Source organism: Pseudorasbora parva, chromosome 2 (assembly GCF_024679245.1).
Source record: "Pseudorasbora parva isolate DD20220531a chromosome 2, ASM2467924v1, whole genome shotgun sequence".
NCBI classification, from domain to species: Eukaryota; Metazoa; Chordata; class Actinopteri; order Cypriniformes; family Gobionidae; genus Pseudorasbora; species Pseudorasbora parva.
The window spans coordinates 43,844,465-43,870,721 of NC_090173.1; the positions used below are offsets into that span (position 1 = coordinate 43,844,465).

General features: G+C 39.0%; 5 protein-coding genes across 5 annotated transcripts; 3 read left to right on the top strand and 2 right to left on the bottom strand.

Annotated features, from left to right (window-relative positions):
• Positions 1-6,800: 6,800 nt before the first annotated feature.
• On the top strand, positions 6,801-8,588 carry LOC137044703 (hemoglobin embryonic subunit alpha-like). Its single transcript, XM_067420951.1, has 3 exons — positions 6,801-7,966; positions 8,064-8,271; positions 8,368-8,588. The coding sequence occupies exons 1-3, from the start codon at positions 7,872-7,874 to the stop codon at positions 8,494-8,496; spliced, it is 432 nt and encodes a 143-aa protein (XP_067277052.1). The 5' UTR covers positions 6,801-7,871; the 3' UTR covers positions 8,497-8,588.
• Positions 8,589-10,716: 2,128 nt separating this feature from the next.
• Positions 10,717-11,511, bottom strand: LOC137044710 (hemoglobin subunit beta-like). The gene is made up of 3 exons (XM_067420963.1): positions 11,353-11,511; positions 11,040-11,262; positions 10,717-10,942 (listed from the first exon to the last, which is right to left on the bottom strand). The coding sequence occupies exons 1-3, from the start codon at positions 11,442-11,444 to the stop codon at positions 10,814-10,816; spliced, it is 444 nt and encodes a 147-aa protein (XP_067277064.1). The 5' UTR covers positions 11,445-11,511; the 3' UTR covers positions 10,717-10,813.
• Positions 11,512-12,496: 985 nt separating this feature from the next.
• Positions 12,497-13,560, top strand: LOC137054293 (hemoglobin embryonic subunit alpha-like). Its single transcript, XM_067429002.1, has 3 exons — positions 12,497-12,940; positions 13,038-13,245; positions 13,342-13,560. Exons 1-3 carry the CDS (start codon positions 12,846-12,848, stop codon positions 13,468-13,470), a joined length of 432 nt encoding a protein of 143 aa, XP_067285103.1. The 5' UTR covers positions 12,497-12,845; the 3' UTR covers positions 13,471-13,560.
• A 2,482-nt stretch (positions 13,561-16,042) lies between these two features.
• LOC137054309 (hemoglobin subunit beta-like) lies at positions 16,043-16,825 on the bottom strand. Its single transcript, XM_067429003.1, has 3 exons — positions 16,679-16,825; positions 16,366-16,588; positions 16,043-16,268 (listed from the first exon to the last, which is right to left on the bottom strand). Exons 1-3 carry the CDS (start codon positions 16,768-16,770, stop codon positions 16,140-16,142), a joined length of 444 nt encoding a protein of 147 aa, XP_067285104.1. The 5' UTR covers positions 16,771-16,825; the 3' UTR covers positions 16,043-16,139.
• A 456-nt stretch (positions 16,826-17,281) lies between these two features.
• On the top strand, positions 17,282-22,481 carry LOC137054325 (hemoglobin embryonic subunit alpha-like). The gene is made up of 3 exons (XM_067429005.1): positions 17,282-18,364; positions 18,462-18,669; positions 22,353-22,481. Exons 1-3 carry the CDS (start codon positions 18,270-18,272, stop codon positions 22,479-22,481), a joined length of 432 nt encoding a protein of 143 aa, XP_067285106.1. The 5' UTR covers positions 17,282-18,269.
• The last annotated feature ends 3,776 nt before the right edge of the window (positions 22,482-26,257 follow it).

The following is a 26,257-nucleotide window of genomic DNA, read 5'->3' on the forward strand; positions in this document are numbered from 1 at the left end:
GAGACAGACCACCGACTCGGCTGCCCAAATGACTTTGGCCAAGATGGGTCCAGAAGATGACCCTGAGGCATTCCTGGAGCTATTTGAGTGGGCGGCCGGGTATCGGGAATGGCCCTAACCACTGGCCAATGCGGCTACTGCCTCTACTGTCCGGAGAGGCACAAGTAGCCGCCCACCAACTGCCAGTTCAGAATCTCCTGGTCTACGACCACCTGAAGCGCGCGATCCTCCAGAGGGTTACCCTGGTAACCCTGGACGAGTTCGGTCGACCCTTCGTCTTCGCGCACCAGCTCCGGGACTCCTGCCGCAAGTGGTTGATGGCTGCTGGGAGTGACGTCGAGGACATCATCGATCGTGTGGCACTGGAGCAGTTTGTGGCAAGGCTGCCAAAGAGGACGGCTCAATGGGTCCAGTGCCACCACCCGGCGTCGCTAGACCAGGCCATCCAGCTGGCGGAGGACGAAATGGTGGCGTGCCGAGGGGTCGGCGAAACCTTACCATCTGCTTCTCTCTCTCTCTCTTCTTCTTCCCCCTCCTCTCTCTCTAAGCCTGTCTCTGTACCCAGGTCGCGCAGTGCGCTGACGCCCCGGCCGGCTCCACGGTGGAGGTCGGGAGCTCCAGCCGACCCAGCCGCCGGGTACCAGCCGTCAGCGAGAGGAGGGGGAGGACCTCAGGATCCCGGTCTGCAGGCTTCCCAGCACCCACTCACTCCACGCCAATTCATGACCCCACTGCCAGCCACTAGGGCCGCGGGGAAACCTGGGCCGGCATGCTGGCGTTGCGGGGACCCAGGACACTGGTCCAGATCCCCGATGCGCCGCCCCCGATCAGGCTGGCCTGTACCAAATACCCGTGAGTATCAAGGGGGGTACTTATCAAGCTTTGGTGGATTCAGGTTGTAACCAGACCTCCATGCACCAAAGCCTGATTCAATCCGGGGCATGGGATAAGCGCCGCATGGTTATGGCGAGGTGTGTGCACGGGGAGGTGAGAGAATACCCTTTAGTGCCAATGGATTTTCTATTCAGGGGTCAAAAACATAGAGTTGAGGTGGCCGTTAACCAGCAGCTCCGGCATCCACTGATTTTGGGGACAAATTGGCCAGGTTTTAATAAATTATTGGGATGTTTGTGTGTGGATGCCTCTTGGGGGAAAAAAGAGAAAGGGAAGGTGGTGGTCGTGCAGGCGGGGGAGGTGGAACTGAGACCACTGGGCACTGATCCGGGGGAACCGAGCGCTCCGGAAATGCCAGTGTTTTCGGAACGCGATGACTTTCCCCTGGAACAGTCCCAGGATGAAACGCTCAAAAATGCGTTCAATCAGGTATGTGCCATCGACTGCCATCCCCTCCGACCTTTCCTTATTTTACTCTGCTAAAGGACAGGTTGTATCGGGTGACCCAAGATGCCCAGACAAAACAGACAACAACCCAGTTGTTAATTCCTAAAAGCTGTCGGGAAATGCTTTTCCAGGCGGCTCATCACAATCCTATGGCCGGGCATTTAGGGCAAACAGCGACACTAAACCGCCTCATGGCCCGATTTTTTTGGCTGGGCATTCACGAGAATGTACGCCGGTGGTGTGCGTCTTGTCGTGAATGTCAGTTGGTAAACCTTCCGGCCCAACCAAAAGTACCATTGTGCCCCCTCCTGTTGATGCAGGTCCCCTTCGAAAGAATTGGTATGGACCTCATCGGGCCATTAGAGCGGTCAGCTCGCGGACATCGCTTTGCATTAGTCCTAGTGGATTATGCAATGCCATATCCCGAGGCAGTGCCACTGCGTAACATTTCGGTGAAAAGTGTTGCGAGTGCACTTTTCTCCCTAATCTCCCGGGTGGGAATCCCGAAAGAGATTCTCACCGATCAAGGCACGGCGTTCATGTCACGGACAATCCGCGGACTTTACGAATTATTGGGCATTAAATTTATTTGGACCAGCGTCTATCACCCACAAACAGACGGCACGTTGAAAACAATGATTGGTAAGTTTGTTCACAAAGACGCCAAAAATTGGGACAAATGGCTAGAACCTCTCTTGTTCGCTGTCCGCGAGGTCCCCCAAGCCTCCACAGGGTTTTCCCCCTTCGAGCTTCTCTATGGCCGCCAACCCCGAGGGGTTTTGGATGTCATTAGGGAAGCTTGGGAGGACGGACCATCCGCTAGTAAAAACGAAATTCAGTTTGTGTTAGAACAAAACTCTACACACTGGGGCGGCTTTCAAAGGAGAATTTGTTACAGGCTCAAGACAAACAGAGACAGCTGTACAACAAAGGGGCTAGATTACGACAATTTTCACCAGGAGAGAAAGTACTTCTATTACTCGCCACCTCTAGTTCCAAATGACTCACCAAGTGGCAAGGACAGTTTGAGGTCACACGACGAGTAGGGTATCTGAACTATGAGGTAATTCGGTCCGACAGGAACGGGGCATGTCAGATATACCACCTCAATTTATTAAAAAAATGGGTTGAGACAGAAGCTGTGATGCTGGCGACGGTAGTGAGTGGAGAGAATGATCTCGGACCAGAGGCTGTTCAAAAATCACAATCTCACGCTCTGGTCCCGGGGGGAGATCACCTCTCACCCTCCCAACTCATAGACCTCAAACAATTACAGGCGGATTTCACCGACGTGTTCTCGCCCCTACCGGGTCGGACAGACCTCATCCAACACCACGTTGAGACCGAGCCGGGCGTGGTTGTACGCAGCCGACCATATAGATTGCCTGAACACAAGAAAAAAGTGGTTCAGGCAATTTGGATTGCCGTTTGGATTGCACCAATTCGTTACGATTTCTTTCGGGCTGTTCGGGGCACCCGCGACTTTTCAGCGCCTGATGGACCGAATTCTTCGGCCGCATGCTGCATATGCCGCTGCCTATCTGGATGATATCATCATTTATAGTGGTGACTGGCAGCGTCATATGCAGCATTTGCGAGCACTCCTCAGGTCGCTGAGAAGGGCGGGGCTCACGGCCAACCCTGAAGAAGTGTGCAATTGGGCGGATGGAAGTAAGATATCTGGGCTTCCACTTGGGTCATGCGCAGGTGCGTCCCCAAATTAATAAGACCGCAGCGGACCGCAGCGGTTAAAAGGAGGTTAGACAGTTCCTGGGGCTGTCGGGATATTATAGGAGGTTTGTACCTAATTATTCGGACCTCGCCAGCCCACTGACTGATCTAACTAAAAAAGAAGAACCAGATACGGTTCGGTGGACAGAGCAGCGCCAGCAGGCTTTCACTCAGTTAAAGGCGGCTCTGTGTGGTGGGCCACTCCTACAAGCTCCTTACTTTTCTCTCCCTTTTTCTCTTCAGACTGACGCCTCGGACAGGGGGCTGGGCGCGGTCCTGTCCCAGGAGGTGGAGGGGGAGGAACGAACGGTGCTGTACATCAGTCGAAAGCTCTCTAAGAGAGAGACGATGTACAGCACCATAGAGAAGCGTGGATCACCCGTTGCTATCTAGCTTTACAGCCTTTTAAGTTCAAGAGGGGGAGGGGTTGGGGAGGTGGAGGTGGAGGCTGCAGGCTGGATGGCTCCCCGGCCTGAGTCGGGCGGTGGGGGTATGTGGCGAAGGGGGCGTGGTTCTGCCAGGTCTGCAGCAGGAGAGAGAGCTCAGAGCGGAGCGGCAGGTAAGAAGGTCAAGCACAGATGACGAACACCTGTTTCTGATTGCAGTAATTGGCAGGGAGAGAGTGCATTTAAGCCGCGGCCGGGAGAGAGGCGAGAGAGAGAGTTGGACTGGGACTTCGCATGCACAGCAGAGAGATTAAGAGACTGACACAGAGAGTCTGATTGAGAAGGAGCGATCCATATCGTGGAGAAACTGAGTTACCACACACACATGTGTTTTTGTTTTGTTTTGAAAAGACTGAATAAAGAAAGCGAGTCCCAGTCAAAGCAACGAACTTCCCAGAGCTAACACAACGAACTTTACTACAGCCTCCATAACACCTCAGCAGTGCCACAGGCTGATCGCCTCCATGCCACGCCGCATTGAAGCAGTCATTTCTGCAAAAGGATTCCCGACCAAGTTTTGAGTGCATAACTGAACATAATTATTTGAAGGTTGACTTTTTTGTATTAAAAACCCTTTTCTTTTATTGGTCGGATGAAATATGCTAATTTTTTGAGATTTTGGGTTTTCATGAGCTGTATGCCAAAATCATCAGTATTAAAACAATAAAAGACCTGAAATATTTCAGTTGGTGTGCAATGAATCTAAAATATATAAAAGTTTAATTTTTATCATTACATTATGGAAAATAATGAACTTTATCACAGTATGCTAATTTTTTTTTTGAAGGACCTGTATATATATTTGGGGGCGCTTTTGGGGTAACTTGATTCTTCTGCCGCTCACCAGCATGGGGCAAAAAGCACACACTATTAATACGTTCGCTAAAAAGTGTTTTTAATAATGTTTAAGTTAATACTTGTTGAAAAAAAATCACTTTAGAAAAGTTTGAACTATTGTCTGGTTATTTTGATAAATAAAATAATTATTTTTTTGATCAATAATACTGTCATTAAAATAGGTTAATTAATATACAAATATATCTGAAAAATATAGAAACAAAATAATTTACAAAAATAAAGATTCTCAAAGCATTGAATGAGATCTCATAATAATTTAAAATAGATTTACAGTAATAACAATAAATTATATTTTATTATATGATGTTATTAATATCACATTTTTAAATTTGATGGTTTCATTATAAATATGATGATTATCTCTAAGGTAGACACCCAATTTAATACATGATACTTACAATCTGAATCAAACCATGTCATGTCAAGAAATGGAAAAGTCAGCAGCTGTTTATTATCATGTTAAATATGGTACATTTTACCCCAACAGCAGGCGTGCCTTTTACCACAAATACCATACTTTTACATATTCTTCCGTTATTGAAAAACTGTGGCTTTGATTACCTTGAACAAAACTGACAAACATTAACAAGACCTTTGTTTCAAAATATTTTCAATAATTAGTGATTCTTACTTAAATCTACAACATTTTTAAAAACATCAAATATTACATCAAATGAGCTCAGAATCAACTTTGCGCTGCTTCCAGTGATTATATCAAAGATCAGACAAATCTTTGCTTTCTCAACCCAAAATACAACTTAGCAGTTTAAATTTTTTAAGGTGTTCCAGAAACCTTAGCTTACTTGCATTTAGTGTATTAGAGAACTTATAAAACGAATAAATGGAAAAAATGGTGGGGGTAAGAGGAGTAAAATGTTCTGATAATTCCAATCAGGTTTTCTTTTCAACAACTTGCAAGCTTTCGCTCTTAATAAAGGCCTGGAAGGTTTCTTTCTTCCTGTATAAGTTTAAATAATAGGCCTGCCTACTTTACACGAATAAAGTGTTTAGGTCTTATTATTCAGTTTTAATTGTCGATCTAGTAATTCTAATGAAAACATCCACATCTACTTAACTTTTACAGAACAAAACGATTCAGTTTTCTAACAATGCCTTGATTTCTATAAGCATGACTGCTGCATACAGGATGTTTTTCCCTTTTCACACCATTCTTTGTAGAGCCTAGAAATGGTTTTGCGTGAAAATCCCAGATTGTGAAATACTTAGCCCAGCCCGTCTGGCACCAACAACCATGCCACGCTCAACATTGCTTAAATCACCTTTCTTTCCCATTCTGACATTCAGTTTGGAGTTCAGGAGATCATCTTGACCAGAACCACTCCCCTAAATGCAATGAAGCAACTGCCATGTGATAATTACATTAATGAGAAACTGAACTGGTGTTCCTAATAATCCTTTAGGTGCATTTATATATATATTATATATTTTATATATTTATTATATATATATATATATATATATATATATATATATATATATATATATATATATATATATATATATATATATATATATATATATATATATATATATATAAATGCACACACCTAAAGGACAAACTGAGGTTCCACGTAATTGAGTTATGTTGAATTTAATTTACATTGTTAATTCCCGTAAACTTAGTTTTTTTTATATAAAGTTAATTCAATGCCATTTAGTTAAATCAGGTTAACTTTCTTAATTTTGTCTAAAACTATTAAGTTTAATTACTCTGAAATTAATTAAAAAAAACAACAAGTAGTCCAGTTTAATTGATTATTTTTATTTAGTGAAATGCTTTTTTTTTTTTTTTTTACAACATTTACAAAACCTTTTACATTACAAGATAGTATTGGCTAGATGGATAGATGCTTTTGTTACATCCATGGTATGCCCAAAGTAGCTGCTTTAAAAAAAAAAATAATAATAATACAACTTTAATTGTTATTAGCAGATCCTTACCCCAAGCACATGCTCTACACTTCACCACAATGGTAATGTCCAAAAACACTAACATAACACAAACTTTTAAATACCAACATAACAAAACATTAAACATTAAAAAGTCTCTCAATTTTTTCATCTCGTTAGAAATGTAAATAGCACTTTATTTAAACATTTACTCTCCAAATTCATTTGCAGAGCATGATGGGAAGTGAATGTTCTGTTTGATTGGGTTACATGATTGAAACATGTTATTTCGAAATAAAAACATCAATTTATGTCAAACAGTGACGGTTTTGAGTCAGATTAACCTGAATCAATTACATTTGAACCAGAAACCTGACATAATGGTGTTAAATCAAGATTAATTGCTTAAATAAAGTGAACAGCATCATAAGTTCATTTTTTTGACATATGGGGACACAAATGTGTATAATGACCTGGGTATGACATAGGTATTATAAGGAGAGGGTGAAATATGAGGACATTGGCCATGTCCTCACTTTTCAAAAGGCTTATAAATCATACAGGATGAGTTTTTTTTAGAAAGTAAAAATGCAGAATGTTTCCTGTGATGGGTAGGTTTAGGGGTAGGGGCAGTGTAAGGGGATAGAAAATACAGTTTGTACAGTATAAAAACCATTGCGCCTATGGAATGCCACCATATGTCGCAAAAACAAATGTGTGTGTGTGTGTGTGTGTGTGTGTGTGTGCGTGCGTGCATGCGCGCTCGTGTTTGTGTGTGTAAATTTGGCATGTCTCCCACTGGTCATTTAAGGTAATAGTTTAAATCACCATGTGATGACTCCAAACATTAATTTGTTTATTTTTTTGGTTGAAGGAATTGCAGTATGAAGTACATATAGCCTAATTAAATATTTTCAGGTGTATATTTTTACTTTTAGCTTGTTTCCAAAGTCCCGTTGCAAGTCTTTAAAAGCTCTTGAACTGAGAACTCCATAATTATCTACACTTAAGTAAACGCCCACACCACATACAAGAACTTTTTTAGATAACAGGCCATTTCAAAGATAACACACATTTTCTCAGCAAGGCCTGGCAAGCATATACAATGTTTAATTGACAGTTTTTTTGGAATCATTTGATAAAATCAAGTCAAGTCACTTTATCATATTACACAAATACAGTAATACAAATAAATACGAAAGAAAAAGACGGAACAGAACAAGCGTGCTATTATGAGAAGAAAAAAAATGAATTTTTTTAATTGCTCATTATGTGGAAGTTATTTGTTTAGCAGCGAAGCTCCTCAAAATGCTTTGTATTTTTCCTTAAAATAACAAATGGATAATTATTAAATTAATAATATTTTATATAATTAGAATTAGAAATTAAGTCAATAAAGATGTATATGGTGAATTAAAGCTCATGGGGCATTGAAAAGTTGATGAGTCTTCCAAAGTTTGATAAGTTATCTTTGGGGGTGTGGGGAGGATCTTGGGTGTTTCTTCTTGATGGCAGTATAAAACAGACAGTCCTTTTGCCAGCAATCTACAGAAGTTTGCTGTAAACTAAAGTCATTCTTCCACAATGAGTCTCAGTGCCAAAGACAAAGCTGCTGTCAAAGCCCTTTGGGGCAAGATCTCAGGAAAAGCTGAAGACATCGGACAAGATGCTCTTTCTAGGTAAGGTTTATTATGGTGTGTTGTAATGTGCTTAGTCAGAGCCCAATGTTTTCTTCTGCAGTGTTTCTGGAATTCAATTCAACGTCTCTGCCTATAGGATGCTGGTGGTCTACCCACAGACCAAAACCTATTTCTCTCACTGGAAAGACCTGAGCCCCGGCTCTGCCCCAGTGAGGAAGCACGGCAAGACTGTGATGGGTGGCGTTGGTGAAGCTGTCGGGAAAATCGATGACCTTACTTCTGGACTTCTGAACCTCAGCGAGCTTCATGCTTTCCAGTTGCGCATTGACCCCGCCAATTTCAAGGTAAGCGCAATGGAAGTTCATCTTAATTTAACTCCGATTCTACCGTACTCTCGTAGTCGTGTTAACCTGATTTCGCTTTCTGTCTTTTTTCCACAGATTCTGTCCCACAACATACTCGTGGTTCTGGCCATCCTGTTCCCCATCGATTTCACCCCTGAGGCCCATGTTGCCATGGACAAGTTCCTTTGTGCTTTGTCTCTGGCTCTGTCTGAGAAGTACAGATGAGCACGCATTGTTTTGTTCAAGACGGATTCTGTCTTATTATGATACAATAAAGGAGTATTGAAAATCTTAACTAAACGTCTTTGCTGCATTCTTTCAAGTCATAAACCTGCCTAATTTGCATATTTAAACAGAACTGTTTTTTTTAAAACCATTTTCACTTGGGGTGTCTTGCAGTAAATTATGTTTTAAAACATCGCTTTGTGGTCTAAAGTGAAGACTATAGCGAATGGTGAGAGACGAGACACGACAGTATCATATCAGAACACAAATAGGCTATTGTTTAGCCTATTTTCAATACATTAGCATTAGAGTAATGTTGTTTTATATATGGATAATCATTGTGATCTGTTCTGGCGTTTTAAATAAAATAACATAAAACAACCAGAAGCACACACTCTAAAAAAAAATTATGGGCTAAAAACAACCCAAGTTCGCTTGAAATGGACAAACCCAAAATTGTATTTGTTTTAACCCAGTGAATGGGTTGTTTTAACCCATGCGGTTAAGTTAAATGTTTGCTTAACCAACCTAATTGATGGGATAAAACGGATAAAACAATCCAATAACTGGGTTTCTCCATTTTCAACCCAACTCCATTGACCATTTTCAACCCAACCCAGAATTTTTTTAGAGTGTAAGTAAACAATAGGACATTTGAACAAGCAGGTTCGTTACAATTTAACTTACAAAGTGCATATTTCACCGATAATTATAATATATCTATTCTAAATCTATTCTTTTATTAAAATAATAATAATAATAATAATAATAATAATAATAATAATAATAATAATAATAATAATAATAATAATTTGCCTGTCGTTTTGAGCTATGAAATAGGCCACAGATATGAACGTAGGCTAGTTTATTTTAATTATAACTTACAAGCATGATTGAAAATAAATACATTTTTCATTTGAATGTGAACACAGTCGAACGATTAGTATTTACAACAGTATTTGATTTTCTATTATCAAACCAAATTTGCCTTTGCTTCATTTATTATGCACACTTACTCAAACATCGTATGCATTTATTTATTTGAACATTTTTGTGTACTTAATATTCAACATTGAGAGAACTCTGTTCAAAATAGAATAATAAATAATAAAGAAAATATTTTTTTAATGTAGTCTACTATATAAAGTCAAATTAAAAATTATAATAGGGCTAAACGTTTGCTTCCATTCAAATTGACAGCTACTTTGACTTAATGGTGTAGCCTTAACTAGTATACGGACTTGAATTGATAAAATATATTATCAATTCGTTTTAGTCCGTATAGTTAAGGCTACACCATTAAGTTATTTTTAAATAATAATTATAATTCATGGGTGTGAAATCATATTACAGATGGATTTAGATTTGTAGCTTTAATACTCTTTTTAATTTGGAAGTCCGTGTGTCTCATACAAATGGTGTAAAAATGATGTTATTATTATTTTTTATTATTTTGTTAAACCTCTCTAAAGTGTTCATTTGGTCCATTTTATTTTATTTAAATTAAAAGACGTCTATTTTTTGCACAATTCAAGACTTGAAGTGTCCTTTAAATTATGAGCAAGTACTTTTACCATAATAACCCTCTTTTTCTTTTCTTTTAAAAAAAAAGGACTATTCCTTTAATCAAACGGTTGTTCTAATGCATTGTTCTATTTTATCAAATTAACATTATTTCATCAGTGACTCTGCAACGACGAGTAAAGCAGACGATTAAAACATCAAAATGTTATCATGATATTTTCCATTGACATTGAAAAGCTGATATTTGTCTTCTGTATTTGTGTTAATATTTGTATATATTTTCAAGCTCCTTGGACTATAGGCTATAACGGCTAAATTAACTGTAAAAACTCTCAAACTCTGTTACCTCTAAAAATCACCCTGTATAAGTATAAATACATTTAACTTCGAGATGACAATGCAAAGTTGAGGACATACCATGCAAATAAATATTTCAATTTCTTTCGTCTGTTTGTTTAAATAGAAATTGAAATACGCATAATCTACATTCCTTAAAGTTATTTCGACAGTAACCTGTTATTATGAGAGATAATAGGATTAGTTTATGTACGAACTTGACGCACATTTTAATACAAGATGAACTGTTAGAAACAGATAGTTTATAGTTTATATCGAGGTTATTTTTTTGTTTTAAAGTCAAAGGTTGTCTGCTGCAGAAACAATCCCAAACACATAAAGAACACATGATGCATTGAATATTTATTACTGACATTTTTATTTGCTTCAACTCAGAAGAACATATTCTATTTGTGCAAACATCAGATGCTCCTCTTTGTACAAGCAGGTTTAGCATCTAGTGATACTGTCTTCCCAGGGCGGAGACCACGACGGCAATAAATTTCTGAAAAGCGGCCTGGACATCAGGTGTGAATGCAGCTCCCATTTGTCCAGCAACAACGATGGTTAAGCAGTCAGCCAAAAGCTGTGAGAGGACAGAGAGCATTGATATATGAAACACAGACGAGATGCGTGAACTTTGAAGATTTAGCCTATAATGAATGTAATGAGTGTCAGCTTACCCTGAAGTTGTCAGGATCTACGTGGAGCTTCTCGGAGTGCAGCACACTTAGTTCAGCATAGGTGGCTTTGATGTTGTCCATGTTCTTCACAGCCCTGTCCAGCCCATGGAGCACAGTTTTACCGTGAGCAGCAACCATGGGGTTTCCCAATATGGCAGCGGCGTTGTAGAGGTTTCCAAAATTGCCGAAGTACCGCTGGGTCCAGGGGTACACGATAAGACATCTACGAGACACAATGAGAAGGCATTTCATCAGAGCACAGTTTCAAAACTAATGACCTGCCTTAAAGTTAAAGTAAGTGTTCAGTCAATACCTTGCCAGGGCTTGGGGACCAATGACCTCGTAGTCCATCTTGGAGAAGATGTCCTGGATGGTGCTCCTCTCAAATTCTGTCCACACAACCATGTTTCCGACTTTAGATGTTCAGACTAAATGCCTTGAACAGAAGCTGGAGAGTCCTGTGAAGAGAGGGTTTCAGAGAGGTACTTTTAAACGCGTTTTCTCACCACACCCTTTCACAGGCTATTGGGTGACAAGTTTGTGGGTTGGCTCAACCACGCCCACCCAAGAGATGCATATCATACATTTTATGTCTAAAATATAAAAATACTAAAGTGAAATATTTTAATATAACAATATTGGTTTAAAAAATGTAATAAAATGCCAAATGAGACCGATAAAGGGCCGATATAGCCTAATAGACATAAATGCATAACCTGTAAAAGTATATATTTGTTATATTCTGAAAAGAATTTCCTCTGGCAAGAGGGTATAACCTACTTTTCAGAGCTCTGCCTCTTTTCGCTGAAGTGTTTATTAGACAAATATGTTTGTCTCTTTCGTATGCATAAAAAAGTTCTGTCTCCGTTTTTGGAAATTAGACTTTTAAAAGTATTCACATAAGTAGGCGTAGTATAAGAATGATACGGTATAGAGTCAGATAGCCTACAATATGACAGGTTTATTCCAGCACATTAGGTTATTATTATTAAAAGCCAATACAATGGCTATGGGGTACAATAACAAATAATAACATCAAATTAGACTATAGTATAAACTGTAGAACAACATAGTCAATAAAAAATGTATAACGTGCATAGTACAATAAAATACAGCATCTATTATTATTATTATTATTATTATTATTATTATTATTATTATTATTATTATTATTATTATTATTATTATTATTATTATTTTTAATTGTAAATACAGGTCTAAGTACCTGGGTATTACAGGTGTAATATTAAGGGTAACTGCAGTGTTGCCTATTAAATTCACTTACGATTTAGTTTATAATAGTACAATATACGCTAAAACATAACGTTATGACCAAATACAACCAGAGACAACTATTCATTCTTGCTTGTGAAAGTTAATTCCCCCCAAATATTTACAATCTAAATAAAATCCCAACAGGCATACAACCAACAGGCATATATTCTTCAGTCGTTTAATCGCTGCTGTGTGTTTTTCTGAACTGTTACTGAATTATTGGTTTCATTAAACACATTTTCAAACCTCATGTGTTGTGTCCCCCTTTTGTTGCATGTGATCATTGTGCATTTCTTAATTAATTACTAATAACATAAAAGTGGATAAAAACACACAGGTTTACAAAGTCTATATGGTGAATTAAAGCTCATGGGGCATTGAAAAGTTGATGAGTCTTCCAAAGTTTGATAAGTTATCTTTGGGGGTGTGGGGAGGATCTTGGGTGTTTCTTCTTGATGGCAGTATAAAACAGACAGTCCTTTTGCCAGCAATCTACAGAAGTTTGCTGTAAACTAAAGTCATTCTTCCACAATGAGTCTCAGTGCCAAAGACAAAGCTGCTGTCAAAGCCCTTTGGGACAAGATCTCAGGAAAAGCTGAAGACATCGGACAAGATGCTCTTTCTAGGTAAGGTTTATTATGGTGTGTTGTAATGTGCTAAGTCAGAGCCCAATGTTTTCTTCTGCCGTGTTTCTGGAATTCAATTCAACGTCTCTGCCTATAGGATGCTGGTGGTCTACCCACAGACCAAAACCTATTTCTCTCACTGGAAAGACCTGAGCCCCGGCTCTGCCCCAGTGAGGAAGCACGGCAAGACTGTGATGGGTGGCGTTGGTGAAGCTGTCGGGAAAATCGATGACCTTACTTCTGGACTTCTGAACCTCAGCGAGCTTCATGCTTTCCAGTTGCGCATTGACCCCGCCAATTTCAAGGTAAGCGCAATGGAAGTTCATCTTAATTTAACTCCGATTCTACCGTACTCTCGTAGTCGTGTTAACCTGATTTCGCTTTCTGTCTTTTTTCCACAGATTCTGTCCCACAACATACTCGTGGTTCTGGCCATCCTGTTCCCCATCGATTTCACCCCTGAGGCCCATGTTGCCATGGACAAGTTCCTTTGTGCTTTGTCTCTGGCTCTGTCTGAGAAGTACAGATGAGCACGCATTGTTTTGTTCAAGACGGATTCTGTCTTATTATGATACAATAAAGGAGTATTGAAAATCTTAACTAAATATCTATCCTGCATATTCTTTCAAGCCATAAACCTGCCTAATTTGCATATTTAAACACAACTGATAGTCTAGTTATTATTATTAGCTATTATTATTATTATTATTATTATTATTATTATTATTATTATTATTATTATTATTATTATTATTGTTATTATTATTATTATTATTATTATTATTATTATTATTATTATCATCATCATCATCATCATCATCATCATCATCATCATCATTATTATTATTATTTTACCCTTTTCACTTTGGGTGTCGTGCTGTCAGTGTCTGCTTATAAGTAAATTGTGTTTTAAAACATCGCTTTGTTGTTATAAAGTGAAGACTAGCGAATGATGAGGGACGAACACTGTGAAAAATGAAAAGACTAAATCCTGGTTAAAACAGTTAACTGAACAAAAAAGTTTCCATACTATATGGCGAATAATTGTAGGCTATAGACCTTAACTTTAGTGTAATTTTATAGTAAAATACCAATAAATGTACAGTTTTGGGAAGTGAAAAATAACAAGACGTCACTACAAGGAAACACCGTAATTTGACATTTGACATTCTCAGAATACCCTGTGTGACACTTCACGTTTCATGTAGCCTAGTTTTTGTGAAAATGACTGTTTCTTCTTAGTTTTTCTTATTTTTTTTCTTCTGAACAGCCATGTACATTAGGGTTTTATGTCACATTTAATGTTTTTAAATTAATGTTTATTGCATTGTTTTAATGTAATGCGTGTTACTATGATGGTGTTCAATGTTTGTGTGAATGACGTGCACGTTCTCTTGAAAGATTCTTGTCATGAGTTTTGATTCATCGCGTGATTCTCACCACCACTGAGATTAGTGCGGTGGTTGTCAGTAGTCCTATAGGCCTATATGAAAGCTACTTAACAGATATTAGTATTTCAATAGGATGTCAATTTAACATTATTTCAGGTAATGACTATTTACTGTAAAGTTCTAGCAACCACAGCTGCCTAAATTTTACAGGGATTTCTTTTTTCTTTTTCTTTTTCTTTTTCTTTTTCTTTTTTACAGTGATCAGAACACAAATATTGTTTACTATTAGGCTACTGTTTAATACATTCTATGAAAGTAATGTTGTTTTAACTATGAATAGGCTACTCATTATGAACAGTTTTACTTAAAACTGACGTTTAAAATACAATAACCAACACCACACAAATAAACAAGCAAATAAATATAAACAACTTTTAACTTTAACAAGCATTGCTAAATTATTTCTCAACCTTAAGCGGGGGAGGTGGGGAGGGGGGGGTAAAATAAACGATGAAATATAGTCACAGTCAGATATGTAGCTACATCGTCTATAACTTATAACCTTCAATTAAAATTAATTAATTATTAATCATTCATTTCGAATTTGAACGATAACACAGTCGAATGATTCATTAGCTGTTGCTTAATTTATAATGACAATATCCTTCTCCAATCTCTAATTTATTTACTAGGCTATATTTTACACTATTTTAAAAACAAACAACCCATGTTTGGGTTGAAAATGGACAAACCCATAAATTGGGTTGTTTGAACCCAATGGAACCATTCAAAGAACCCAATTTCTGGTTTTGTCAATTTCCAACCCAACTTAGGTTGTTTTTACCCCAGCATTTTTTTAGAGTGTAACATTTCTAGTTTCACATATTCAGTTTCCATGTCTGATGTAAATATATAAAATTGCGAGATCAATGTAGAATGGGCTAAATAATAGGCACTAAATGCAATATTTTTCTTTTTTTCTTTTGAGTAGCCTACTTTAAGAACAATTCAACTTCAAGTATAAATAGTAATACACTTTTACGGTGTATTTGTTTGAAATACTTTGACTTAATTGAGTAAATTATAGGCCTATTTATTAAATTTAATTGATACACGCAAAAACAACTCATCGGTATTTAACACCCTTTGTATGAGACAGACAAAATTCCGTTTTCAAAAGAGGATAAAAAGCTGCGAATCTAAATTTGTCTCTTAAACCAATTAATTTTTTCCCCCTCTGTGTTGCGTCATGAACAATTTTTATATTTAACAAATTAGGCGTCTCTCAGCTCTCGGCTCTCGGAAAATCTTTTTTATAATAGATAGAAAGTTATTTTTCAACGTCCAATATGTAAATATTGATATTTCTAATGGAGTTAAACATTTCTCAAATTGTTCATTTGGTGCATGCTATTATTTCATTTGCAAGACCGTTTTTACACAATTCAAGACTTTAGATTATGAATCAACCCTGTTAGGCTACCATCATAAACATCGATGACTGACTTTCTGAAATCAAATTAATATTCGAATGCCAATTTTGACAGAGGTTTTCGGATTAGATTATACACGAACTTGATGCCAAGTTCAACACATTATGAACTGTTAGAAACAGATAGTTTATATCGAGGTTATTTTTTTTGTTTTAAAGTCAAAGGTTGTCTGCAGCAGAAACAATCCCAAACACATAAAGAACACATGATGCATTGAATATTTATTACTGACATTTTTATTTGCTTCAACTCAGAAGAACATATTCTATTTGTGCAAACATCAGATGCTCCTCTTTGTACAAGCAGGTTTAGCATCTAGTGATACTGTCTTCCCAGGGCGGAGACCACGACGGCAATAAATTTCTGAAAAGCGGCCTGGACATCAGGTGTGAATGCAGCTCCCATTTGTCCAGCAACAACGATGGTTAAGCAGTCAGCCAAAAGCTGTGAGAGGACAGAGAGCATTGATATATGAAACACAGACGAGATGCGTGAACTTTGAAGATTTAGCCTATAATGAATGTAATGAGTGTCAGCTTACCCTGAAGTTGTCAGGATCTACGTGGAGCTTCTCGGAGTGCAGCACACTTAGTTCAGCATAGGTGGCTTTGATGTTGTCCATGTTCTTCACAGCCCTGTCCAGCCCATGGAGCACAGTTTTACCGTGAGCAGCAACCATGGGGTTTCCCAATATGGCAGCGGCGTTGTAGAGGTTTCCAAAATTGCCGAAGTACCGCTGGGTCCAGGGGTACACGATAAGACATCTACGAGACACAATGAGAAGGCATTTCATCAGAGCACAGTTTCAAAACGAATGACCTGCCTTAAAGTTAAAGTAAGTGTTCAGTCATTACCTTGCCAGGGCTTGGGGACCAATGACCTCGTAGTCCATCTTGGAGAAGATGTCCTGGATGGTGCTCCTCTCAAATTCTGTCCACACAACCATGTTTCCGACTTTAGATGTTCAGACTAAATGCCTTGAACAGAAGCTGGAGAGTCCTGTGAAGAGAGGGTTTCAGAGAGGTACTTTTAAACGCGTTTTCTCACCACACCCTTTCACAGGCTATTGGGTGACAAGTTTGTGGGTTGGCTCAACCACGCCCACCCAAGAGATGCATATCATACATTTTATGTCTAAAATATAAAAATACTAAAGTTAAATATTTTAATATAACAATATTGGTTTAAAAAATGTAATAAAATGCCAAATGAGACCGATAAAGGGCCGATATAGCCTAATAGACATAAATGCATAACCTGTGAAAGTATATATTTGTTAAATTCTGAACAGAATTTCCTCCTGCAAGAGGGTATAACCTACTTTTCTGAGCTCTGCCTCTTTCCGCTGAAGTGTTTATTAGACAAATTATTGATTGTCTCTTTCGTAGCAAAAAAAAGAAAAGAAAAGGTCTGTCTACAATTATTTTCGGTAGTTAGACCTTTAAAAGTATTCACAATAGTAGACCAGTATAAGAGTAATATTGGGCTATTATTAGTAAAATCCTATACAATTGAGTAGACTATATTGGGTATAATATAATAACAGAAGCAAATTTTTGTATTAATTGTATAATAACATAGTCAATAAAAAAAAAAAAAATAAGTGCATATAGGCTACAAAAATATGGCCTACAGAGGAGGTACACTCTTTTGGAAAGGCATAACAGAGATAGGCTCTCTTCAGCCTTTCCTTGAGGTTTGTTTTGTCCTGTTGCCATTTAAGCCAGATATAAATGGAGGGAAAATATAAATGATGACAAGCTGACCTGCCTGACCTGTCCTCAAATTCACGTGCTGACAGTCTGCAATGCACGGAAGACTCTTGCAGTTTAGCTTCTAATAATATAAGCTGAATGTCATTATGTCTTAGCCTTCTAACTATAGTATTATTTCTAGTAATTAATAGTCAGACTCATATTTGTGGTTTCCAACTAACTGCCAAAATTACCAATACAACCAGAACCAACGATTGAGAAAGGCCTCCCAAAATATGTTTTTGGGTTGTGCGACGGTTTGTACAAACACAAGGCATAATTTATTCAGTCGTTTATAATGACCGCTGTGTGTTTTTGCTGCATTTACTGGTTTAATTTAACCTATTTTCAAACTTCTGGTCTGTGTTGTGTGTCCGCAAAATGTGTTTTTAGCAACACGATTACAACTCTTGATTTTTTTTTAAGTGCTCAAACAGATTTAATCACTTCATTGTTGTGTATTTTCTGTATCATGACGTATTTGTAGATTGCAGTTATTACACACCACAAAAATATATATTTTTTTCATTACTCATGGGGCATTCAAAAGCTGTCTTCCAAAGTTTGATAAGTTATCTTTGGGGGTGTGGGGAGGATCTTGGGTGTTTCTTCTTGATGGCAGTATAAAACAGACAGTCCTTTTGCCAGCAATCTACAGAAGTTTGCTGTAAACTAAAGTCATTCTTCCACAATGAGTCTCAGTGCCAAAGACAAAGCTGCTGTCAAAGCCCTTTGGGACAAGATCTCAGGAAAAGCTGAAGACATCGGACAAGATGCTCTTTCTAGGTAAGGTTTATTATGGTGTGTTGTAATGTGCTAAGTCAGAGCCCAATGTTTTCTTCTGCCGTGTTTCTGGAATTCAATTCAACGTCTCTGCCTATAGGATGCTGGTGGTCTACCCACAGACCAAAACCTATTTCTCTCACTGGAAAGACCTGAGCCCCGGCTCTGCCCCAGTGAGGAAGCACGGCAAGACTGTGATGGGTGGCGTTGGTGAAGCTGTCGGGAAAATCGATGACCTTACTTCTGGACTTCTGAACCTCAGCGAGCTTCATGCTTTCCAGTTGCGCATTGACCCCGCCAATTTCAAGGTAAGCGCAATGGAAGTTCATCTTAATTTAACTCCGATTCTGCCGTAGGGGAGACCGGGGGCAATTGTAACACATTTTGGTCATGTTGTCATTACTCAAAAAGCTTTTGAAATATTTGGACACAATTTTTAGGTCACTAATTTGTATCTGTGTTCTACTTGTTAATAGTCACCAGATGTTTTTAAAAGCAAATTTAGAGTCACAATATTGATTGAAATATTACAAGTCAAATGTTACATCTGCCCCCACATGCGGGGGCGATTGTAACAGCATATGGGGGCAATTGTAACAACACATGTATTACCTTCATATAAATACCAAGGATCACAATAAACTCCAGATAATATAGAAATAGTTAAAATTATTTAACATACATTACATCCATATTTCCAGAACCATTAATTCTATTTTAGTTAAAACAATACGATAAATCAGATGAGGTAAATATATATATATATATATATATTATATATATATATATATATATATATATATATATATATATATATATATATATATATATATATATATATATATATATATATATATATATATATATATTTAAATTAATAAGCAACAGAGGCATCACACAAAAAAGTTTCCCGCTAATCAACATTTAAAAAGTCAGGGTAGCTGAAAGCAAAACGGAGTCACAAACCATTTGACTAAAACACCTCAACTGCAAACTGCTCAATTTATCTAATATAAAAACTGTAACCAACAGTTATAAAAAACGATGGGAAAATTTAAAACTATGGGAACACAATCAAATGGGAGTTAATGGAGGACAAATGGAGGAAATCTTATTCTCCTATTGTTGTGGTTTTCATTGCTGGCAGTGCATGTCTCAGTCGCTTTCACAGTTGTGGCACAAATAGTATTTGCTCCCATCTGTGCATTCTTCATGGGCCCAGGCGTGGCATGATACACAGGATATCCAAACCTCCTTTGATCTGGAGAAGGTCTCCAGGCAGACAATGCAGAACACCTCATCATTACTTTCCTCATCATCTTCTCTTCTGTTATTTACTTTCTTCTTCTTTGGTTTGGGTTTGGATTCAGTGAAATTCATCTTCCTCTTGCACTTTGATCCAATGGCTCTGTCCCTCTCCAGCTGCAGAGCATTTCGGACAGGTGTATCCGTCAAGACTGCAGTTGTTCTTCTCCTTCTCTTGACACTCACTTTGCGTGGAGAAGCTTTTGGATGAGGTCTGATTGTAGCAGGCGAGAAGACAACCTCCGAAGATTGCCCTGGGGCTAAAGTGGAAGGAGCACAAAAGCTTTGAGAGGAAGAGGAAAGTTCTATAGGCTGAAAAAGAGCTGCCTGAGGCAGAAGAGCCTGAGATGGAGCTGCCTGAGGCAGAAGAGCCTGAGATGGAGCTGCCTGAGGCAGAAGAGCCTGAGATGGAGTTGCCTGAGGCAGAAGAACCTGAGATGGAGTTGCCTGAGGCAGAAGAACAGACTCTGAGGTCGAGTGCTGTGGTGGGCATGGACGGTCAGTGACACGTGAGGGGGCATATTCCTGGATGGAGAAAATATCCCTGTTTAAAGGCCAGATCCCCGAGCACCTGAAACCTGCCTGGGAATTTGTGGTAGTGGCAGCAAGTGGCAAGGCTTCCTTCACTATTCCAGGGAGGTCATAGATGCTCATAGTGTGCCCAGGATGTGTCTTCATCCATTTGTCCTGGTAATGGTTGATATATTTTTTTAGTGGGCCATAAACACTGCGATCTAGAGGCTGAAGTTTATGGGAACAATGAGGGGGGAAAGATAATAGCACAATGCCATGTTTCTTACAAAAATCAATCCCCTCCACAGACAGATGGGAGGCATGGTTGTCCAGAATAAGCAAGACTTTTGCTTGATGGCTGGACCTTGTATGAACGTGAAAGTGGCGCAGGGAGACAAGGAAATCTGCTTCTTGCATCCAGCCAGATCCATTTGCCGTCCCAATACATCCAAGTGGTCCATCTCTGACAAAATGAAGATGGAAGTTCTTCCTTGGGAAGATAAAGTGGGGAGGAATGGTGTTACCCAAGGCATTAATGGCTAACATCATGGTCACCAGAGAACCACGCTCCGCAGAGGTCACAGCTCCAACCTGTTTGGCACCCCGTCTTGCCAGTACCTTGCCGGGGTTCTGGACTGTAGTTATACCCGTTTCATCTGCATTCCATATATCTTTTGCACAGAAACCGTATCTTTCCATGACATCTTCCAGATTACTGAAGAACCTTCCCACATTGGCTTGGTTAAAGCTTGTGGCTCTTGCAAGGCTTGTAGCCTGGGGACTGCGAATGGAAAGTGTAGTGTGCCTTTGAAGAAAGCCTGCAAGCCAGTCTGGCCCTGCCATCACATTTGCACGCCATGAAGCTGGGAACTTGAGATCATATGACACAGCCAGTTGGTAGGCAAGCCTGCGTGTCTGTGGAGGGGGGTGGAGAGGGTGGAGGGGGGTGGAGAGGGTGGAGGGGGCAGGGGTGGAGAGAGTGGAGGGGGCGGGTGTGGGGGGTTGGTTGGTTGGTTGGGTGGGGGGTGGGGGGTGGATGGATGGAGAAAGTTGTGAGTTTTGGGTTCATAGTTTTGGGTTTATAAAAAAGGAATGAATGAATTTACCAACTCAGATCAATTTCTCACAGTTTATTGAAACAAACACACAGCAAAATAATAAACAGCTTATAAAATGCATTGTCTGTGTAAACCTATTCTACTTCACCTCTTTAGGAGACAACCCATAATACAGGTCTGATGCCTCCTTCAGGTAATCCACCAACTTGCTCTCCTGCTCTACCGAGAAAACCCTACTGGCTGGGTTGTAGCCTGCATTTGGAGCTGCTGTTCCCTGTCTTTCTCCTGCCTGAAACTTCTCCTTCTTTTTTATGTATCGATATAAAGTCACATGACAAATGTCATATGACCTCGCTACAGCCCTCACTGAGTCGCCCCTTGACACATTATTGGAAGCAACCTCCAATATGGACAGTGGCACTCCCCTTGCAGTTTTTCTTGGTCTGAACCTAGGCATGCTGTGAACAGAGAGTGTAAAGGGCCTACTCAGTATCATCTATTATTTTCTATATTGAGTTTATATTCTAGGCTACTATAACAAGCCAACAATAATAGTAAATATGTTAATAAATATGTTTATCTTACTCCAATATGACAGTATTATTGTTAAGACAACTTCTGATTCATAGTCACTGAAAATTTTGAAAGCATGAAAAAAACTACTTTAGGTGGGACTTGAACCCTGGTCTCCAAGTAGCAAGGGGAATGACTTAACCACTGGACTACCTTGTCACATTACAATTAGTGGTGTATTCAGATATCAAATTATAGACAACAGAATGGTCTTTAAAAAAATACAGATATAAATTCATAGACATTAATGGTTAAGACAGAATGAGGAAAATACTGTAGATGAAAAAAATTACTTTCATACCTCAAAAAGGAGTCTTTGAAAAAAAACGTCACCAACTATGACTCAGCAGCTTGTCCTTTAAATGGCAGAGAGGGAACTCCACAGAGCATGCGCAATATGAGTTTCACGGTTCTGTCTCGTTTCTGATTGGTGTAATTTGAGATGTTACAATTGCCCCCTGTTACAATTGCCCCCGGTCTCCCCTACTCTCGTATACTCTCGTCGTGTTAACCTGATTTCGCTTTCTGTCTTTTTTCCACAGATTCTGTCCCACAACATACTCGTGGTTCTGGCCATCCTGTTCCCCATCGATTTCACCCCTGAGGCCCATGTTGCCATGGACAAGTTCCTTTGTGCTTTGTCTCTGGCTCTGTCTGAGAAGTACAGATGAGCACGCATTGTTTTGTTCAAGACGGATTCTGTCTTATTATGATACAATAAAGGAGTATTGAAAATCTTAACTAAATATCTATCCTGCATATTCTTTCAAGCCATAAACCTGCCTAATTTGCATATTTAAACACAACTGATGACGTATTTGTTTTAATCCTTTTCATTTGGGTGTCTTGCATTAGCCTGTCAGTGTGTGCTTTCCAGTAAATTATGTTTTAAAACATCGCTTTGTCATAAAGTGAAGATTATTAGCAAATGGTGAGAGACGAGATACGACAGTATGCCTCCTGAACTCTTTCCATATATGGCGCGCGTCTCATTGTGTCATGGTACTTTTGCATAATTTCGGTTATGTTTTAGCCTAGTCCTTATTCACTTCCATTTTAGGAAGAAGTGAGTGCAGGACTATTTTTAAAATGAAGAAGGACAGTATAGCTTATGTGGGATAATTTAACAGTCTAGTATAGCCTCATTTTGGGGGGTTACACAATTGTTGAAAATTAATTTAGTCCTGTAACATCCATAATATATTAATATATATAATTAAGTCCTTTATTTACAATGAGGAAAATAAGTATTTGAAAATCCTGCTATTTTGCAAGTTCTCCCACTTAAAAATCATGAGAAACACATAGGTTGATCTCCCTCCAAAGATTCTGTACTGGGTTTAGGTCTGGAGACTGCTAGGCCACGGCAGAACCTTGATATGCTTCTTACAGAGCCACTCGTTGGTTTTCCTGGCTGTGTGACCCAGCCACGACCCATCTTCAATGCTCTAACTGAGGGAGTGAGGTTGTTCCCCAAAATCTCGCAATACATGGCCCCGGTCATCCTCTCCTTAATACAGTGCAGTCGTCCAGTCTCATGTGCAGAAAAAAAACCCAAAGCATGATGCTATGCTTTACAGTAGGGATGGTGTTCTTGGGATGGTACTCATCATTCTTCTTCCTCCAAATATGTTTAGTGGAATTATGACCAAAAAGTTATATGTTGGTCTCATCAGACCACTAGTGATGGGAAGTTTGGTTCTTTTCCACGAACCGGTTCTTTCGGACAGTTTCGGATCACCGGTTCTTTTACGTCTTTACGTAATGACGTCATTTCTATCATCCCGGCGGATGAAAATACATTCAAACACATCCATATGAAGTATTTCTAATCAAAACTTAGTATAGTAATAATTATTATTGATATCATTGATATCATATCATCATTTTTTCAAGTTTTACAACAGCACTCAATACAGCCACTGTCGTGCAAACACTGATGTTTTACACGGATTAAATAAACTTACATTGACATAACATACTTACACAAATCCTCAGTGTTCACCCGTGCTCATGTATTATCAGCATCAGCTCTCCCAGTCCGAGAGAAACAGTTCGGTTACGACGCTATCACGCATGCTCATCTCAGCTCACCGGTTCTCAGAATCGTACATGTCCGAAAGATCGAACGTGTCCGATAGAAACGGTTCTCGATTCTGTACTGGTGATCCGAGAACTGTTGCAACCCGGTCGATCTGACTCGAGAACCGCTGTATCAGTGTGTGTGTGTGTGTGTGTGTGCTGAGCTGCGAACTGCCACAAGCTGAATATGTAGTCTATATCAAACCTACTGTTTTGATTACATTTTAAAATGTGTACCGAGTTAGAAATTAAATAAGAAAAAAGCTGTTCCTGAAAATATCATGCATTATTGATAAAACAAATAAATGTTTAATTTGACCATTTTACAATCCATTGTTTCCAAACTTTAAAATAATACAGTGGTAAGACAGATTTGTTATGATGTTTCCAAATCTTTAATTTTATACACTTAAAACTCTTCTGAACAAATAACACGCATGCGCAGCTCATCGACTCAGCTCATCAGCTCATCAGTTCTCAGTATCGAACGTGTCCGACAGAAACGGTTTTCGATTCTGTACTGCTGATCCGAGGATCCAAGAACCGCTTTCTCCCATGACTTCTCTGGATCATCCAAATGGTCATTGGCAAACTTAAGACGGGCCAGGACATGTGCTGGTTTAAGCAGGGGAACCTTTGACCATGACGTCTTAGTGTATTACCAACAGTAACCTTGGAAACGGTGGTCCCAGCTCTTTTCAGGTCATTGACCAGCTCCTCCTGTGTAGTTCTGGCCTGATTTCTCACCTTTCTTAGGATCATTGAGACCCCACGAGGTGAGATCTTGCATGGAGCCTCAGTCTGAGGGAGATTGACAGTCATGTTTAGCTTCTTCCATTTTCTAATGATTGCTCCAACAGTGGACCTTTTTTCACCAAGCTGCTTGGCAATTTCTCCGTAGCCCTTTCCAGCCATGTGGAGGTGTACAATTTTGTCTCTAGTGTCTTTGGACAGCTCTTTGGTCTTGGCCATGTTAGTAGTTGGATTCTTACTGATTGTATGGGGTGGATAGGTGTCTTTACGCAGCTAACGACCTCAAACAGGTGCATCTGATTTAGGATAATAAATGAAGTGGGGTGAAATTTTAAAGGCAGACTAACAGATATTTGAGGGTCAGAATTCTAGCTGATATGCAGATGTTCAAATACTTATTTGCTGCTGTATCATACAAATAAATAATTTTAAAAATCATACATTGTTTTAGATTGTCTCTCACAGTGGACATGCACCTACGATGACAATTTCAGACCCCTCGATGATTTCTAAGTGGGAGAACTTGCAAAATAGCAGGGTGTTCAAATACTCATATATATTTTCCTCACTGTTTATATATATATATATATATATATATATATATATATATATATATATATATATATATATATATATATATATATATATATATATATATATATATATATATACTCACCTAAAGGATTATTAGGAACACACACTAATACTGTGTTTGACCCCCTTTCGCCTTCAGAAATGTCTTAATTCTATGCGGCATTGATTCAACAAGGTGCTGAAAGCATTCTTTAGAAATGTTGTCCCATATTGATAGGATAGCATCTTGCAGTTGATGGAGATTTGTGGGATGCACATCCAGGGCACGAAGCTCCCGTTCCACCAAATCCCAAAGGTGCTCTATTGGGTTGAGATCTGGTGACTGTGGGGGCCATTTTAGTACAGTGAACTCACTGTCATGTTCAAGAAACCAATTTGAAATGATTCAAGCTTTGTGACATGGTGCATTATCCTGCTGGAAGTAGCCATCAGAGGATGGGTACATGGTGGTCATAAAGAGATGGACATAGTCAGAAACAATGCTCAGGTAGGCCGTGGGATATAAACAATGCCCAGTTGGCACTAAGGGGCCTAAAGTGTGCCCAGAAAATATCCCAGACACCATTACACCACCATTTACATTTAATCATTTAGCAGACGCTTTTATCCAAAGCGACTTACAAAAAAGGGAAGAGCAATAGAAGCAACGAAACAAACAAGGCCAACAACCTGTAAGAGCTGTAAGAAGTCTCAATTAATTCGTTTTTTTTTTAGTTTTTTTTTTTTTTTAGTGCCACAACCACTAGGCTGTGGTAACAAGGCATGATTGATCCATGTTCTTATTCTGTTTACGCCAAATTCTGATTCTACCATCTGAATGTCTCAACAGAAATCAAGACTCATCAAACCAGGCAACATTTTTCGAGTCTTCAACTGTCCAATTTTGGTGAGCTCGTGCAAATTGTAGCCTCTTTTTCCTATTTGTAGTGGAGATGAGTGGTACCCTGTGGGGTCTTCTGCTGTTGTAGCCCATTCGCCTCAAGGTTGTGCGTGCTGTGGCTTCACAAATGCTTTCCTG